Source organism: Sesamum indicum, unplaced genomic scaffold (assembly GCF_000512975.1).
Source record: "Sesamum indicum cultivar Zhongzhi No. 13 unplaced genomic scaffold, S_indicum_v1.0 scaffold00217, whole genome shotgun sequence".
NCBI classification, from domain to species: domain Eukaryota; kingdom Viridiplantae; phylum Streptophyta; class Magnoliopsida; order Lamiales; family Pedaliaceae; genus Sesamum; species Sesamum indicum.
Genome location: NW_011628111.1, coordinates 14,782 through 33,857, shown reverse-complemented (window position 1 = coordinate 33,857; position 19,076 = coordinate 14,782). Strand labels below are relative to the sequence as shown.

General features: G+C 32.9%; 1 protein-coding gene and 1 long non-coding RNA gene across 6 annotated transcripts; one reads left to right on the top strand and one right to left on the bottom strand.

Annotated features, from left to right (window-relative positions):
- The first annotated feature begins 12,465 nt into the window (after nt 1–12,465).
- Nucleotides 12,466–14,869, top strand: LOC110011395. The gene is made up of 2 exons (XR_002286403.1): nt 12,466–13,765; nt 14,083–14,869. It is a non-coding gene; the product is annotated as an uncharacterized LOC110011395 (long non-coding RNA).
- LOC105179813 (ubiquinone biosynthesis protein COQ4 homolog, mitochondrial) lies at nt 13,867–16,968 on the bottom strand. 5 transcript variants are annotated; one of them, XM_011103448.2, is made up of 4 exons: nt 16,540–16,968; nt 16,096–16,293; nt 14,772–15,307; nt 13,867–14,135 (listed from the first exon to the last, which is right to left on the bottom strand). In XM_011103448.2, exons 2-3 carry the CDS (start codon nt 16,276–16,278, stop codon nt 14,804–14,806), a joined length of 687 nt encoding a protein of 228 aa, XP_011101750.1. In that variant the 5' UTR covers nt 16,279–16,293; nt 16,540–16,968; the 3' UTR covers nt 13,867–14,135; nt 14,772–14,803. The 5 variants fall into 5 exon arrangements, with proteins under 5 accessions (XP_011101750.1, XP_011101751.1, XP_011101752.1 ...); XM_011103449.2 differs by lacking the exon at nt 13,867–14,135 and having other exon boundaries at nt 14,586–15,307; nt 16,498–16,968; XM_011103450.2 differs by lacking the exon at nt 13,867–14,135 and having other exon boundaries at nt 14,586–15,307; nt 16,096–16,290; nt 16,498–16,968.
- Between the last annotated feature and the right edge of the window lie 2,108 nt (nt 16,969–19,076).

The following is a 19,076-nucleotide window of genomic DNA, read 5'->3' as shown; positions in this document are numbered from 1 at the left end:
AATCTGATTGATAAAGTCAGGGTCAAGATTGCGGGATGGGAACACTGCCACCTCTCTTATGGGGGTAGAGTTCAACTTGTCAAAACTGTGCTCTCTTCTATGCCAATCTACCTCCTCCAAGTACTGAACCCTCCGGTGGGAATCATACAGAAACTCAAATAAATTTTCGCAAAATATTTCTGGGGTAGCACAACGGAGGAACCTTCGAGAGATGATCGCAACATTCTCTTATAAACTGTGGTGGAGATTGAGGCTCAACAATTCTCTATGGTCTAAATTCTCCACAAGTAAATCCTGTGGAGGATATTTTCCCACGCTTTCCAAAATCTTCATGACTGACTCGAGTATCTGGAAAAGACTCAGTAAGATCTAAACAGAAGCTCAAACCAATATCTTCTGAAGCCTGGGGGCTGGGACTATCTCTTTCTGGCATGACTGGTGGCTACCGGAAGACACACTAGCGAATATCTTGGGCACTCACTGCAATCTTCATGTACCCGTTAACTGATTCTGGAACAACCATGAGTGTGATGTCAACAAATTCCAACAAGCCGTGCCACAACACATCATCGAATTGGTCATGGAAGTTCCTATTACTGATAGCAAAACTGTGACGCCCCAAATATTATAATACATAATTGTAGGATTAATTGGTAAATTTTCGTGAAATTTAGTTAATTAGCCACTAAATTATGGGTCATAATTGGAATATAATAACACTTGAATGAATTAAATTGGAGTTCATTATAATATTTTGGGACAATTTTTATTAATTAAGAAAATTAGGAAGGACGTAAATGATATTTTGAGAAAAGTTTAATTAAATAAATAATAATAATAATAATAATAATAATAATAATAATAATAATATATATGTGTAAGTAACATATGTATATATATATATATATATAAGCCAAAGGTAAGTTTTTATTTTAATTTCTATTAATTTATATAATTATATTATTTGATTAGTTCGTTTATTAAATGTTGTTTATACTAAGTGATGTACTATTTAATCAGAATATTTTACAAGTTTGGCTATTAAAATAATGTCAAATTAAATATCAAATTGGATATAAAAATGATATCGTTGGTTAATTAGATTATTAAATTCGTTATATTTGAATATTACTATAGCTAATTTATATAATTCCATCGAAATTGTTAACCAAATATGCAATTATATGTATTATTGTTCAATTAAAGAGTATAATAGCGAGAAATTGATAGAAAATTCATAGAAATATTCTGAAAATTATATTTAATAAATGGTATGTTAATAAAGAGAAAAAAAAGAAGATTTATATTCGATAGAAATGAAATATAAAGAATTATTGAAAATTGTACAAATGATATTCAATCTTATATTTAAAAGAAATTATAATATTCTCGATATATTAATTGTATGTGGTATAACTCATTATAGGATACGGGGGTGAGGTGAAAGAACTGACAATTAGCGATTGAGTAGAAAGAAACATTGTGAGGTTGAGGTAAGTAAATAATTAGTATTATCTATATATGTATCTTTAATTGTGATTTTACTGTTATCTGAATTTGTGGTTCATGCTGATATGGATTTATTTGAAAGTATATGAGTGATGGATGATTTGATTTGATTGATGGTATTGTGTACGTGGAATGAGAAAAATACGTTAAAATATTATGTTTGTTGTTTGATGTGTTGTGGATGTCTAAATGAGAATATATGGATATACTGTTTTACGTTACTAGTTGCTTACAAGAATGGTGATATGTGAAAATGGGGGAGTGGTGGAAATTGAATATATATTGTGGCGTGAATACCCCTTGACGTGTTGAAAAGCCTATAAGGCGAAATGAAATGAAAAGAGCTTTGATGCGATATGAGAAATAAATAAAATGAAAAGAGCTTTGATGCGATATGAGAAATAAATGAAATGAAAAGAGCTACGATGCGAAATAAAAGAGCTATGATGCGAATTGAAAGAGCTATGATGCGAAATGAGATTGATGAGCTGGCTGTCAAGGGGATTCACTTAAATTTATATGACAGTGAGATTGGGTTGACGGGAAAAATACGATATCACCTTCTGGTAAGCAAACTAGGAAAATGAAGGTTTAATTGATTATTTTATTGTGAGATAGCTATGTGATGTACTACAACTGATTATGTTGAAATTTAATTGATTGTATTCCATACATGTTGCCTACTTATCTCATTTGGGCTGTGTTTGATATACATATATAGATAGGGCTAGTTATTTACTTACTGAGTGCCAGACTCATTCCCCTGCTGACATTTTCTTTCAGGAATAGGCTTTGAGGTGTCTGACTGTTGAAGAATAGGTCCACGCGCTATACTCAGGCAGGTCGGGCCAGTATGCAGTTTTCTCCTCTTTGTCAGTTAGAGTACAAACCACATTTTGTTTGTACAGAGAGAATATAAGCGTACGGATTACTTGTGACGAATCACCTTGTGGTGGGTGATATGTATATATATATAATGTTGTGGGTTGATAATACCTACTATGATGTGTTGGGATTACGTATGCAAATTGATTAGATGATTATGTGCAAATGTATATGTATGTATACAGGGATTACTATAAGTATGACGTTTAGGGTAGATATAGCCCTTGTAGCGAAGGGGGTGCTACAAAAACTGACTTTCTACATTGGAAAGTTTTCAAAAATGGAGCGTTTACAACTAAATCAACTTGGAATGAAATTAGAAGCCATCAACCTCCTTAGGTCTTCTACCGTACTCTCTGGTCTAAATTGATTATCTCCAACATTTCAATGTTCGTCTGGAGGTTGATCCATAACTGGGTACCTGTTGATGAGAGGCTTAAGCAGAAGGGGATCACAATGGCCTCCAAATGCTACTGATACGAAGCAGAAGAAACCATACCACATCTTTTCTTACATAATAATAAGTCTTTGGAAGCTTGGGGCTATTTCGCAGCCAAATTCCAAATTAATATCCCCCAAACAAATAACATCACCATTCTCATCCAGTCCTGGAAAAATAGAATCTTCAGTAAACCACACATAAGAGATATTATCCCAATCTTGATTCTCTGGAACATATGGAAGCTCCGAAATGATGCTAAGCACAGGGGGGTCGCATTTAAGGTCAACACCATTATTCACAAAACACTGGTGTATTTGCATAACCTCTATAGAAGTGGGTTATTAGAACCTGTGCACGTGCAAGGGGATTTTTTCGCTGTTAAGACTCTCAATATCCCCCTCCAACCGAAGACTAAGCAACAGAAAGCTACTATTGTCTAGTTGAGGAAACCTCAAGAAGGGTGGTACAAACTGAACACAGATGGAGCCTCTAAAGGTAACCCAGGCATTTTCGGCGCAGGCGGCATCCTCAAAGATCATCTCGGTCAAGTCATCTTTGCCTTTCAAGAACCTCTGGGCATGAGTTCTAACACCCAGGCTGAACTTCGAGCTATACATAGAGGACTGAAACTATGCATCAAAAAGGGATTTCATAATATTTGAATTGAAACTAACACAATGGTGATTATCAAGCTCATCTCCACACCACAACAAGGGACATGGAACCATCATATTGTCCTTCAAAGGATCCAGAATCTCCTGAGGCAAATAGAGTATAACATCTCTCACATTTTTAGAGAAGGTAATCAAGTGGCGGATTTTCTGGTTAATTAGGCATGTACATCTCAACAACTTAGCATCCTCTCCAAGGCATCTCACAGGTAAAGCAAAAGGTATTATCAACCTTGATTATTGCGGTCTCCCTCACGTTCGCTTCAAAACTGTAGTTGATCCCCCCTGAGTACTTCTCTTGATATCGATTACCTTAGTTCCTGTTACTACATTGTTGTCTGCTTACGATTGTGAATTTCTATCTGTTATAGCTTATTCTACTACTTGTGGTACTGCATTGCTGTCTGCCTATGGCTGCAAATTTCTATCTGTTGTAGCTGATTATATGTTGATGTTTGTTGCAAATTTCTGTCTATATTTCATGCCTGATACTGCAGGCTTCATGGCGGATATATTATGCTCATATTTCTTGGTTGTATTCTTTGGAACACTCTTACCTGTTTTTTGTCTTGTTAGCATGCTTGGGCTGTGCCCCAATTTTGTGCATATATAGTTATTGTTTTGATGCTCATCTTTTGACTTGTTTACCGTGATTTGTTGAGAAAGCTGAGGTTCATGTGACAAATGTATAGTTAGCTCTCCCTCACTTGTTAATGGTGTACTACTTTAGTGGCAACTGTTGGATTGCTTGTATAGCTTGATTTGTAGGGCTTGTTGGAACTGATGATTTGAGTGTAGTGGCAGAAACTTTCTGACACATTGAATTATCGTCTCCAACTTTGACTCCCATCTTAGCTCGTTTCACTTTTGTAAGGGAGTAGTACTCATGGTTTATGCTTTTGTGATTTATTGTAAGGGAGTAGTACTCATCGTTTATGCTCTTTGGTGAATATTTGTAAGGGACTAGTACTCCTTTTTTTACAGCTTTTTAGAAATAATAGGGAGTCAGTACTCCCCGTTGTAAATTTGCTCGTATTCTAATCTTAATAAAGAAGGATCAGGGACTCCGAAAAGCTCCCCCCACTCCCGGGTAGTTTAATTAAAAAAAATCAGTTAATTTTCACTAACGGAGTAACCTATTTGTTAGACGGCAAATGTCAGTGGTACTAAATATAATTTTTCAAATCACAGGAAATTTACGTGTAATTACATCAAATCTCGAGGGGAAGGAGCGTAATTATCCCTTTTTTTAATACCAATTTTGGGCTTAGCGATGCTACCTAATTGAGTTTGTACTCATATCAATCCCAAATGATATCATCCATCATATATTAATCCAACGATTTACAATTCATTTGGATGCAATTCACATGAATAACATAAAATTTCCCATCTATGCTTAGTTTCGAGAATTGGCCCCTCATCACGGACATTGAGTGCTTGGAGATTGCACAGGCATTGCCTCAGATCCATGGGGGGATGATCGCATCATATGGCGATTTGAGGCGGGATGACCTACAGCCCAAGCACTTTATCGATTATTGGAGCCGCAGGGGCCCAAGGTAGGCTGGGCTTCACTAATTTCGGGTTCCCTAAAGATTTCTGGCATACTTTCATCCTTTGGCTCGCTATTATGGAGAAGCTATCCACGATTGTTAGACCATGGTTATCACACCTCGATGACTGTGTTCTATGTGATGAGGGCGCGACAGAGACACATATTCATTTATATTTTCGATGCTGATATGCTCGACGGTGCCTCACAGTTGTTCGAAGGGTTGTTCGATTCGCCTGGCCTAACCGAGACTGGCCACAGGAGGTTGATTGGGCTGCGCGAAAATAAAGAGTGAAACACATTGTCTACATGGCTTATCGTACGCTCATTGCTGCATGCGCATATCATGTTTGGAGAGAATGGAACTTGAGACGGTTCGAGCAGACTCAGCGACCGCCATCTATTCTTGCCATCCTCATTGTTGAAGATGTTAGACAGAGGATCCTTAGTAAAAACTTATCGCACTCGATTAGTTCATATGCTTTATATAGACTATGGCGTATCCCTTAGCCTGTTGATGGAGAAACCAACCGTTGATCACTGTTGTATTGTTGTACTTTTTACTTAATGAAAATTATATTTACCAAAAAAAAATATAAATTTTTATTTAATTTTTTTTATTAATATCAGCAAATTCAGTTAATTTTCACTAACGGACTGACCTATTTGTTAGACGGCAAACGTCAGGGGCACTAAATATAATTTTTTAAATTATAGAAAATCTACGTGTAATTACACCAAATCTCTAGGGGGAGGTGTGTAATTATCCCTTTTTTTAGTACCAATTTTAGGCTTAGCGATGCTACCCAATTGAGTTTGTACTCATATCAATCACAAATGATATCATCATAATACATTAATCCAACGATTCACAATTCATTTGGATGCAATTCACATGAATAACATAAAATTTCCCACTATGCTTAGTTTCGAGAATTTATTAATGCCCATAACACTATAGTAAATGCATATTGATGAGGTAAGTTGACAATGGAATTACCGCTGTAAATGATTTGAATTGAGTCAAACATATCATTGTTTATTTTTATTTAAATTAATATTGAACTTAAAAATTTGTGCTTGATTATAAATATAATTGAGCTGAAATGAGTTTTAATTAAATTATACATAACTCAAATTCAAATAATTTGATATTTTTTAGTATATTTTATTATTTTTGTACTAATTGATCACGCATAAAAATTTATTGAACAAAATATTTTGTTCAAGTTTGGCTTGGTAAGTTTGAAATTTGAATTCAAATGAGATATACTCGATCGATTTTGAATAGTTTGGTTTATTTTTCAACCCTAAATGGAATGACTTCTAGTCAAATATAAATTCTTACGAAAATCACGTTTGTTCTCCCTCTTTAAAAAAATGAAATAAATTACAATTTATCCCCCCGTGATATGAAAAACGTGCAAAAAAATCTTATAAAAAATAAAATATCAAATTATCCTTTGTATTTTAAAAAATGAAGCAAATTACCCCCTATCTAAACCATTGATAGGGCGCAATTTGCTTCATTTTTCAAAATACGGGGGCGGATTTGCTAATTTTTTTTCTCAAGGGTTTATTTGCTCATTTCACATATCACATGGGATAAATTGCATTTAACTCTTAAAAAAACACAAAAATTAAATTATATAATTTATATAATTGATTAAAACAAGATTATAGGTGAAGAAGTCATAGTAGGAATCATTAAGTTCTTCTTTTTATTCTTCTTTTTTGGTCATTACGTCGATTCAGTCAATACATTAATATATTAAATAATAAACAACAAATTATAATAACTACTGATTTAATCAATGTATTAGTATGACTATAAATAGATTACAATAACTAATGCTATAAATACTTACATAAAGTAAGATAAACATCCACATATTTGATATAATTCAAACTTCAGACCTCAAATTTATTAACGAGACCTCAACCACTAAACTAAGATATCATTAAGTTCTAAGCATCGCTTTTTGCATATTCCTCGTGATTTTGTGAATTATGTCCTACTAACATTATTTATATTATATATTAAGGAAGAACACCTCATTGATGACGTCTCTCCCTTTTTTTATATATTTTTTACATTTAATTTTATTGTTTTTAATTTTTCATCTAACTCCCTACATTTAATTTTTCATCTAACTCCCTCCAATAGTTTTTTCTTTTCTTTTTTTAATTTTTATTCATCTTTTTTTGTTATAATTTTTTAATAAATTTAATATTAACTTATTATTTTATATTTTATTTTAAATTTTTAGATAATAAAATTTTGTAAGTATTTCATTTTAAATGATATTTATAGCAATTGTACACATATAGAATGTAACATAAATTACTGGTGCAAATATTTTTTTCCCCATATGTTGCACATCTTGTTCTTTATTTTTTAATTATTTTTTTTTCCCAACAAAAGTCAGTTCCAAGTTGGTGGGAAGTTCGGCACCAAAAAATTTAGCTAAGGGACATAAAGTCTCACATGCATCAATTATTTTTTAAGGTAAATTACAAATAATTTTCTTAAAATTTCGATATAATTATAAATACTTCTCGTTATTTAAAAATTACTAATATCTTCATAATTTTAACGGTTATCTAATAGTTAGCCCAATCTGTTCGTCTCTATTAAGTTTTCATCAATTTTTATGGTGAACTAACCAAAGTGCCCATGTATATTATGAATTATAATTCAACTTATTTTATGAAATTTTGTATGGACTAAAATGAATAATTTTTTTTTACAGTTTTTAAAATTTTTTCATCCACCTCATCCAATTTTTTTATGAATTTTTATTTTTTTTTAGAAAAATAGAGTATAGGCAAAGTTGACAATTTCAGACCCCCATATACACTGCAAGAAAATATGATATTAGTGACAAACTATCAAGTGATAATTTTAAAGTTACCATCAATAATATATATTAAGTGACAATGATTTTTATCTTGTCACTATATAATTATTAGTGACAAAAAATATGTATAAAGTTGTCACTGAATACAATTAGTGACACATCTATAGTGACAACTATTAGTTGTTATTACTAGATTGTCGCTATACATGAGTCACTAACTGTATTTAGTGACAACTTTGTGCATATTTTTTTATCATTAAATTCATGTTAATAATAATTTTTATAAAATAATAATGATTAATAAAATCATGAAATTTCTTACTGTGATAAAATAAACAGTCTTGTCACTAAATATATATAATTAGTGACAATATTAAAATTGTCACTTGGTGTTTTTCGTCACTAGTCTTCCATTTTCTTGTACTGTTAAAGATTACATAATTTCATCAAATATCAAAAGAGTAATTTTTTAAAGAATGAGATTGTATTTGTAATTATGTCAAACTGTAAGAAGCTCATTGTAATTTATCCTTATTTTTATTCTATTATTTGTTCAAAGGCTCTTTAACAATTATGGTTGAAAAAATAATTAAATTACTCAATATTCAATTTGAGCTTGATTTGTTAATTTAACAAATCAAATTTAAAATTAATTTTTTTGTTTGATAATTTTTTAAGTTCGACTTAAACTCGATTCGATTCTCAAAATTAATAATAATAATGTTTGAAAAACATCAAAGTGTTCGAGCTTGCCCCGCGCCCTATTTAAAAAATCTCGTTCTTACTTGATTTGATTATTAATTAAGTCAAACTCAATAATAATTCAAATAAATTTGAACAATAATGCGTTGATTTCGACTCGACTTGTTACCGCCCATAATAATAATTAATTTATTGTAGATGCTATGAGATGGACATTATGTGTACATTAAATTAAATTACGGCCTACTTTATTTGAGTTTTAAATATGGCATATGCTAAGCATATGCTTGACTAAATAAACATCATTTCAAAAATAAATTTCAAAATATTATGATAGGGGAATACAATAAACTTGCAATTGGACAAAAATGCCCTCAAAAAAATAAGAAAACTATCCAAATACTTCACCGTCCACGTGCTTTTAGCTGGGTCGGAGGTAGCCTAGCCCGCCTGACCTGCATGTATAACCATTAATTTGGTATTTATCCGACGGTTGCCTCTGTTGACACATTGCCTGTACGGATTCTGACATATCAATACATATAAATATTTGGAGGGTTTATTTGACATGTATGTGTTTATTACTCGAGATCATATTGTGATATTCTTATATCTCGAACCCTTACAGACTTAAGTTTTGAAAAGTTATAGTTGAGGGCCACCTCAACTAGCCTAACGATTAATGTGTGCAGACCAACCAACACTGATCCAATTCGAGACACTCACCAAACCTATATTTCGAATCACTACCAAGTCACCATTCAAATCAGCTCTAGGTGTCAGGGGACCTCGACCTAATTATAATATGTGTGACATCCGTAGAATTTTTCACGTAATTGGAGACTAATTGATAATCATTAGAAATTTAAATTTAATTAGTAAATGAATTATAGATTAGATTTGGTATATAGTAAAACTTAAATGGAATAAATTAGAGTTCGTTATAATATTTGAAAGCAAATTATATTAATTGAAAAAATTAGAAAGGACGTAATGGGTATTTGAGAAAAAATAATTAAATAAATAAAATAATAATAATATATTTATAAGTAATAATATATATATATGTTAGTAGTAATATAATATTACATATATATATATATATATATATTAGTAGTAATATAATATTATATACATATATATATGCATTAGAGGGAGGGGCCCACCAGCCCACCGCCTCACCCTCCTCTTTCTTTTTCTTGTTGTACACACACATAATACATTACACGCATAAAACACAATTAAGAAAAAAGTTGCACTCCTCCCTGTCACAGAAAAACTGAAAAAACAGACTTTGATTATAGTGAGCAGTGAATTACTTAATTGGAGTATTTTATGATTTTGGCTATTTAAATTAGTTTCGAATTAAATATCACATTTGATATAAAAATGATATAGTTGGTTAATTAAATTATTAGATTTGCTAGACTTAATTATTATTATAGCCAATTTACACAATTTCATCGGAATGATTAACCAAATATGTAATTCTATGTATTGTTGCTTAATTAAATTATATAGCAATGATAAATAGGTAGAAAATTCATAGAAATATTTTGAAAATTATATTTAAGAAATATTAAGTTATTAAAGAGGAAAAATGAGGTTTTAGTGGTAATATAATTTACGGATGTTATTAAAAACGATAGTTATAAATATATAAGGGGTTTGATTAAATGAATTCTTATGAATTATTTGGTAAATCAAATATATGTTTGAGAAGCTTAGAAAATATAGTTATTTCAAAGAAAGTGGAATAGGGGTTTGGACCTTAATATAAATAGAATATTAAAAGATTGATAGAAAATGTACGAATATTATATAATATTTTATTTAGAGTTTATAATATTCTAAATATATTGATTATACGTATAATATTCTATTATAGGACGTGACGACAAAGTAGAGGGTTGAGCAGTCCCTCGTGAAATCGAAGCATTTTGGGATACAAGGTAAGTATAGCTAATTGGATTTATATATATATATCTATATGTGTAGTATTGTATATATTATATATATTATTGGATTTATATATATATATCTATATGTGTAGTATTGTATATATTATATATATTGGTTTCTTGGATGCAATTGTGGACTAGGCTTTATATTGTTATACGTGACTTTCGTATATTGATTGCTTATATAATTAGTTGTGGATTATTTGTTAGATTACACTAATATCGGTGGAATTGTTATTATGTGTCATATGTGTTTGTAATGGTTGGACATGAGGGTGGTATGATTACGTGATCGTATAACTGATTGTCGTATGAAATCAAACTGAGAGCTATTATTGAGGAAGTGATTATTATAAAGAATGGAATGATAATCGTGAATTGAAATAAAAGATGATGCTTACCTAGTTGGGAACACAGTCAATGGTTTATGAAAATGTGATTGATGATGTGATATGAAAAATATATGAATTAAGCTAGGTACCATGGCGCGTAGGGTACCGGGGTATTCCGGGCAGCGGGGAATATCCTGTGCTGTTAGCTACACACTGGGGTGGTGTGGGGGTACCATATTTGTTGTAATGTCTTGTGCTGATATTGCTAAACAGCTGAAGTAAAAGAGTGTGGAGATATCACACAACGGGTATCCTGTGTTGTATATGATATGATGATGACCGACGAAACCATGGAATGATGTACTCCAATTAGAGTAAGTAGGGCCCTTAGCCAATAAACGATAACGTCAGATATTATGTCGTGGATTGATTTACAGTTGTGAGTATGTATTACTGCTTATATATGATATTGCTATATAACTAATGATTGTTAGTCGATGTGACTGCTTGTACATGAATTATTGCCTGTGTATATATATAGATTGATCGGCTATACTTATTGAGTAGGCAGCTCATTACTTACCACGTACTTTTCAGGAGATAGGTCACACTGATTAGCCACATTGGACTTTGAGTGGTGCCGTCGTCTTTATTAGGTGGGTCAGCCGTGAAATCTGAAATCAAAGTTTTTGATTGTTGGATTGTTAAATGTTCTGATTTTTTTTCGGGATTTGTGTTTTAAATTGTGGTATGATTTTCCTTAAGGTTATGTATATGAGAACATCTAGTGAGGGTGAATATAAACTTTCGGAGGTATCTATTACCTTTGTGGTGTATATATATTATATTGATAAATTATAATTTATTTTATGGATTGAAAGAGAATTACTTATAATTAGATGTAGCGAGTAGTGGGTGCTCAATATGATGTGTATATACTACTGGGTTTGGATTTTTTTTCTGATGAGAAAGTTTAAAAATACTAAAAAATTCTATTGTTTTCCTCGAAGTTTTGGTGTAATACTTTATAATTATTTTATAAACATAAGTGGCTTGGTTTTGAAAAAAAATAATAGAAAAACTGAATTTAGTGATATGTTAATTGACAAAAAACTATCATTCCAAACTATAAGAATTAGTGGGGTCTCAAGTAAGTTTGTCTCATTTCATTTTTCATTGGTGGGATTGGCAAAAGTTGAAGAAATTGTATTTTTCATTCTATAATTTATGACTATTTAATACATTTTTTGTCGCATGAATTGCAAAATTTTTCTTAATAATTTCATAAGTTATAAAAATATTTCACTAACAACGACATGCATAGCACATAGCATTTTCTGTCAAAATATTAATGAAATTTGATGAAATGATTAAGAATTTTTTTTTTTATACATTATAGGATCATCAATAAAAAATTTATTTAATTAATGAGACGAAGAGTATACTAACGCTAAAATGAGAACAAAAAATGAAATTTCTCCGAAAAAGTTAGAAATTCTTTTCTGGGTTTTTTTTTTTTTTTTATATTTCACATTTCTTGAGGGGTCTACAAGTTAAATAATTACTCTAATGCACATATAAAACGTGAGAGGAAATCTGTACGTATCTGTACTTGGTACGGCCTCTGTGTCCAGACAGGAAACCTCTATCGCCAGTCAAAACATGCTCGTCCCACTCCGACTTCATCGCTCACCGCCGACCATCATCACTCCATCTCAAGAAATTCTTCAATCCACCACATCTCTCTCTCTCTCTCTCTCTCTCGCGCGCGCGCGCACACACACACACACACAAACACACACACACACACAAACACGCTTATCTATTATGTACCTGTCTGCGTAAATATACTGTCTGAATTTTTGCTTAAGGGAAGTCAATTGCTGATTTCATTTGTGGGCTGTGATGATGATGTAATGGTTTTAGAGTAGACTCTTTTTTCTTTTTTGCTTATGATCATGTAGTTTATGTTGATGGGATGTGCTTTATTATTTGAACTGATTGTTCAATTTTCATTTTGCGGTTTCAATTTTTGGTTAATTTACTGAGTTGAGATGATAAAGAATTCGTCTTGCTGAGTTCTGGATGTTTGTGGATTTTCAGCTGCTTTTTATTTAGCATTTGCAATTCGGTAGAATATCAAGAATTGATGCATGGAATAGAAATTGGATTTCATTGAAATTAAGCTTTCTATTGAATGATTGGGATCTTACCGCATGCAGGCTATTGTAGTGATTCTCAAGTTAAACATTCACATTTTCAGGATATTCATGCTTTTAGTTGAACATTCAGTTTGGATTTAGGGAAAATCTTTGTCCGGATCAGGTTTGTTGAACCAAACTAATTTCAAAGTATGTGTATCACACTTACTCTGTGATTGATCATTTTTTCTGAACTATACACGTATCACGCTACAAGTATATTGCACTTGCTAGAAGATTGGTTTAAGTTCGACCAAGTTAGGTGCTGGTTAGAATTTCCTTGAATTGTAGGAGGGATATAGTTCACTTGAATAGAAACTGTTTGTGCTATATTTTTTCAGTATAAACTTGATTGTGTTCTCCTTCCTGTAAAAGTATGCTGACCGGCAGGAGCTTTTATCAAAAAATAAAGATGTTAGTGTCGATCAACTGCTGCTGATATTTGGTTTGGTTCCAAAGGCTTTGCTCTGATTGGTTTCTTGTTTGAAAACTTGGACGTGTAAGTCGACCGTAAGGAAAGAACCTTCAGCAAAGCCTAATGGCACTCCTCAGCCAGTAGATGTTAGCAAGCAGGTTGCTGCAGGCATTCATAGTAGCACAGCAAGCAACATCCAGAGTTGGTCAAAGTACTTGCAATTTCATCACGGTACATTTCCAATCAAACAACTGTTTCTGTGCGTTAGCAAGAACGTATAAATTAATCTCCATGAACATGTATTACGCTTGCAGTTGTGAATTAACCAATGGTAAAGAATAGATATTTGAACTATGTGAGAATAAGAGTGTGTAAAAAGTTGAAGAAACCACAATTATCTGCCCTGTCATGCCCACGGTGTACATTGACAATTTTGCATACACCGTTGTAAGGTTTAGGTGGTCATGTCAGTTTCCAGCAATTCCCCTGACTTCCCTGTGTGAAATGCTTCATGTTGCACTTGACTAAAAATAAGTGATGTGTCCCAGGACCAACCATCAATAAAGGTCCATGCCGCCCCGGAGGAGGTTCTTTGGTTTACCTGTTTGGTGGTGATAGCAATTAAGACATCTGGGGAACTGATGATGAAGTGTTTTTTGTGAGTTGATGTAAAACCTCAAATGATATGGTCGTCAAATGCTTTTACCGTTGTGTTTATGGTCGTCAAAGACTTAATATATGTATTCTCAAATGCAAGGGTTGCTGTCTGAAGATATGACAAACTTTTGGATGCAAAAACATCAATCAAAAGGATCAATTCATTTTTAAAACAACAAAGTAATGTTCTCCGTTGTATCTTATGCTTTTCTAAGTTTTATGCTTGAAGATGGCGTAGTTATGCAGTAATACCACTTCTGTGCCTGCACAAACCACCCAACCACTGAAAGCTTTTCAAGTTAAGGCTTGTGTAAGGGCAAAGGTTAACTAATCGAGTTGGAAACGAAGCACTAAAGAGTATTCCAAACAAAAAGACGGAGGACAACAATCTGAGTAGGGCAAAATGTCAATTCACTGAATATTATGTTGTAAAATTACCAGTAGAATGGATAAAAGGACTTACATATAGACGAGCTTTCTGCTACTAAGCTAGAAGCAATCTTCTCAACATAAATGTACTATCTTTATACAAGAAAAGTTTTTGTTTTATTTTAATTTCAACTGAAAAGCAAGGACATACCAGGATGGAGTGCAACCAACGCATTATCAATCTCAGGTGGCAGTTTGTTGCGGGGGAGGAGCAGGGATGATTCCCCATCTTCGACGAACATCTTCCAAGTCATCCTCAAAATGGCGCTCATAATACACACACATTAGATCAGTGCATCTCATACCTGCCCGAAGAGCCCAAGGGAAGTAATGTTGGTAGAATAGTTTCCTCTGCTTTTCACTGAATCTAGCAGTACCACCCACAACAGATAGGGCGCACATTGGGAGCAGCATTTGCTCAAATTCTATAACCTTCAATGCTGATTCGCCAATTAAATTGGTAGGTAGCCCAAAGAGAGTGTGCCAGAAGTCATGCACCTCACGAGCACGGGTTGCAACATAGGCTACTTCTTCTGTTTCCATGAACCTGACTGGTGGTCTATCATCTGGGGAGAAATTCCTGGATCCCATAAACTTTGCATATGCAGCACCAAATGTGTTAGGTGGAAGGTCCCATGCATGGCCAACATTAGCAGATATAACACGAGGACGCTCCAATAGTACAGCCTGCAATGGAGAAAATAGGAGGTTAATTCCATCAACTGCGATTACGAAAAAGATGTATGAAGGAAACAATACACTAAGGCACCTAAAATTTCAATTAATTCTCTAAATTTCCATGTGCTCTTACATGGATGTTCAGAAATAAGTGCTTGCTTTTAGATTAACCCCATCTCCACACGATATCTAAAAGCATCTTTCAACCTATTATGACATTCAGCAACCATGCCCATGCTTGCTCAGATAGTATGCTGTAGATAACTAACAATCAAGATCCTGCAAGCTGGCATTGTAAAATTGTATACAAAATTGCCTAGTGTTATCTTCCACATAGCCAACTATTGCTCCAAACAGAGAAACTATGGGCAACATTGCAACCAAATGTTTCAAGAAACATCCTTGATGCCACTAATGCTGCTTGACTTTAGTTCTAAGGCCAGAACACACATTCAGAAAGTCAGTTAGCTAAAACTTTTTCATCTCCGAATTAGATTTCCATAAAGTCCAATCAGTTGATGAATAAAAGCAAACACCCAATCATCATGAAATGACTCACAAATATATGTTAATTGCTGCATTTAAGTCAGTTGGTAAACCTCACAAGCAGCAAGTCATGACCGAAATATAAAAATGTAAATGAAAAAAGCACCCGAGAAACAAAGTTCTTTTCCTCATAGATCATAGTGCAAAATCAAAGCATAATCAATAGCATGCTAAGTATTGGAGTAAAGGAAGAATCATCTCCACTCTGTAATAATAAAGGTCCATTATGCAGGTAATAATCAAAGGCTTACCCTTCCTTCTGGACTCCTCTTCATCCTTTTGAGCACACTTTCAAATGCAGGCTTTCCAGTTGTCTCCCCCAGCGCAGCTATCAAATCAGCTCTTCGTGGATCCAACAATGCTCCGACAGCTGATCCAACTGCAACGGCAGCGCGCTGCCATCCTTTCAGCCGAACTCGAGCACCCTCTATCATTCCAAAAACTATCTGCTGTAATTTCACAAGTAAGTTCATCAGACTCAAAGAAAATTAAGGTATAAACTAGGGCTGTCAATGAGTCGAGCTCGAATTTCATTTCTATGGCTCGAGCTCGAATTATGTATAATGAGCTCGAGCTCGAGTTAACTTCATTCAAAACAACAGCAAAAAATATCGAAGAGCAGCAAAATCAAACTTAAGAGATGCAACGGAAACCTGTTCGGTTCGTGCTTGGCCGACACCATAACAATCACCCACCTTATTGCATACGACGGCCTGAGATTCGTTCAGATGGCGGAGGAAATGAGGTCGAAAAGAAGGCGCTCGAAGAGGAAGACGTCGCTTGTCGGCGAGTAACCAAAATAGATGGTTGACGGCTCAAAATGTTCGCCGTGGAGAGAGGAGTCGAACGGTGGTAGTCCGCCGGCAAATGGACCCACCTCTTTTGGTTCCGCGACTTCGCACCCCTCGTCGCGCTTGATTCTTCTCCGCCGCCTGTGGTCGTTCTTCGTTGCTCTGGTAGGTGAATTTGGGGTTAGAATGAGATTTGATAATTGGGGGAGAAACACTGGTAGATGGATTTGGGGTTAGGCTGGATTTCGAATTTGGGGGAGAAGGAGAGCGGCGATGATGGGAGAAGAAAGGTCGGTGGATTTGGAGAAGAAAGAGGGGAAGAAGGTGTTTTTAATAAAATCATTTGTTTATATAATTCTTTAATAAAATTATATTATTACAAATATATAAAATATTATTATTTTAGTTTTAAAAAGTGGTATCATATTTTAATTTATTATTATAATTATTAATATTAATTAAAAAATAAACATAAGTTATTTTTTAAAAGTTGTTGATCTCATTATATACAAAAATAATAATAATTAAGAGACGAATTTCTTAAATCAAAGTATAAAATAGCGATTGATCTCATTATATATATAATAAATTATTAATAAAAATAATTAAAATTATCAATCATCATTAATTAGTATTATTATTGTATTTAAACTAATTTATGAGAATCACCAAATTTTGGCATTAATTTATAAGTATTAAAATAGATTGGATTTTGCATACTATAAAATAAATATACCAAAATATAGTATGATATTTTAATTTATTGTTATAAATATAAACTACTAATTAATTTAGTAGTAATATAATTTATAAAATATATCAAAAAAAATTCATACTGAACAATTTAAAATTGTAGAAAAGTATCTATTATCTAGAATAATGCAATTGAAATAAATAAAAAAAGTTATAGTTGAGGTTAATATATGTTCACAATCTGCAATAAATTTATATATTTTTAAATATTAGTATTATATTGATATAACTATCATCTTATATTGTTGAATCACATGGATTAATCAGGTAATCAAAATTCAGATCAAACCGTTAGATAGGACCAAACTCACAGAAAAATACATTTGGTAAAGTTTTAGACTTATTGGATATACAGATGTCGAGATATTGTACTTGAAACATTAGGGTAATCATTTGAGACGATGTATATTTGAATCGAGCCATGTGATTTTAAATCATACAATCTGATATGATCTAGTGGACACAGTCTTGTATGTATTTAAATTTAGTATGAATCGGGTGCCCAAATTTTAAAATATCGTAATTATTAATTAAATTTTTTGGTCTCATTATATATATAATAAAATAATAATTAGAATCTTTTGAGCTCGAGTCAAGCTCAAAATCGAGCTAACTCGACTCATCTGCCTATAAACAAACCAAAATAAAGAAGAGAAAAGTCACAAGGTAGTCAATTGTTATTGATATTTTTAACCAATATATGTTATTGGGTTTTTTGCAATTTAAAACCCTCTGAAATTAGTCCACTATGAAAAAAAAAAACATACCAATTTATCTCCTTGTATTTTTTAAAATAGACGATTCATCCCCCGATATTTTTTAAAATAGAGTAATTTTCCTTCCTATCTAATAAGGTAAATTGCTTCATTTTATAAAATATAAAGAGTTATTTTGCTTTTATTTTTTTTTTCATAGGGATAATTTGCACATTTACAATATCATTGTTTGCATTTGTCCCATGTGTGATCATGCGGCAGAAAATGAAATGAACGGAGAAAAAAAAAAAAAAAGAACATAGTTTTAGCATCAAAGTCATGCACTAAAAAAATCAATTGCAAAATTTACCATTTACAAGTAGAGAAATCAATAATGTTCAAAATCAAATAAAGAGAAATTACAGCGTAAAATTTGCTGACTCCACCTATAAGCTCTCCCCTTCAGTTAAATGTTTCTTTCTGATAATTACATAGCAGAAGAGAGATTTTGCCTCAATTTTTCCAAATAATTAAATCAGTTGATTATTGAGCGACCGGTAAATACAAATTCCCTAGTTTTTACAATATACATGCCATATTATCAACATACCCAATCTCAATTGTCACGGATGCAATAAGTGATCCGGCTTAGAAAGATATGACCTTGATTAGTGATTTTGATCGTACCAAGTCGTCCTCCTAGATCTTTGATGGAATCTCAGGATCAGAGAAGTGAGTTAGGCTAGTCGAGTTCGTCTTGGACAGACCTTCTAACGCCTAAATTAGTTGGTAGTGTTGAGATAGATATATACGGGCTTAAGTAGTTTTCCTAAAACGATCGAATATAAGTTATCCCTTAACGAATTAGACATGATGTATTTATAAGATTAACATCGGCTGTGGGGTGTGGCTATGTGTCACAATCCTGGACTCCCAGCCTCCAATCGCACGGTCCAACACTATTCAAGTGTCCAGATCGTATGGCGGATGAGC

Bases quoted from the DNA above. Each gene is read 5' to 3' on its own strand.
- LOC105179813 (XM_011103448.2), bottom strand. From the start codon at position 16,278: ATGATAGAGGGTGCTCGAGTTCGGCTGAAAGGATGGCAGCGCGCTGCC. The intron at 15,308-16,095 runs GTAAGCCTTTGA...TCTCCATTGCAG, and splicing joins AGAGGAGTCCAGAAGGAAGG to GCTGTACTATTGGAGCGTCC.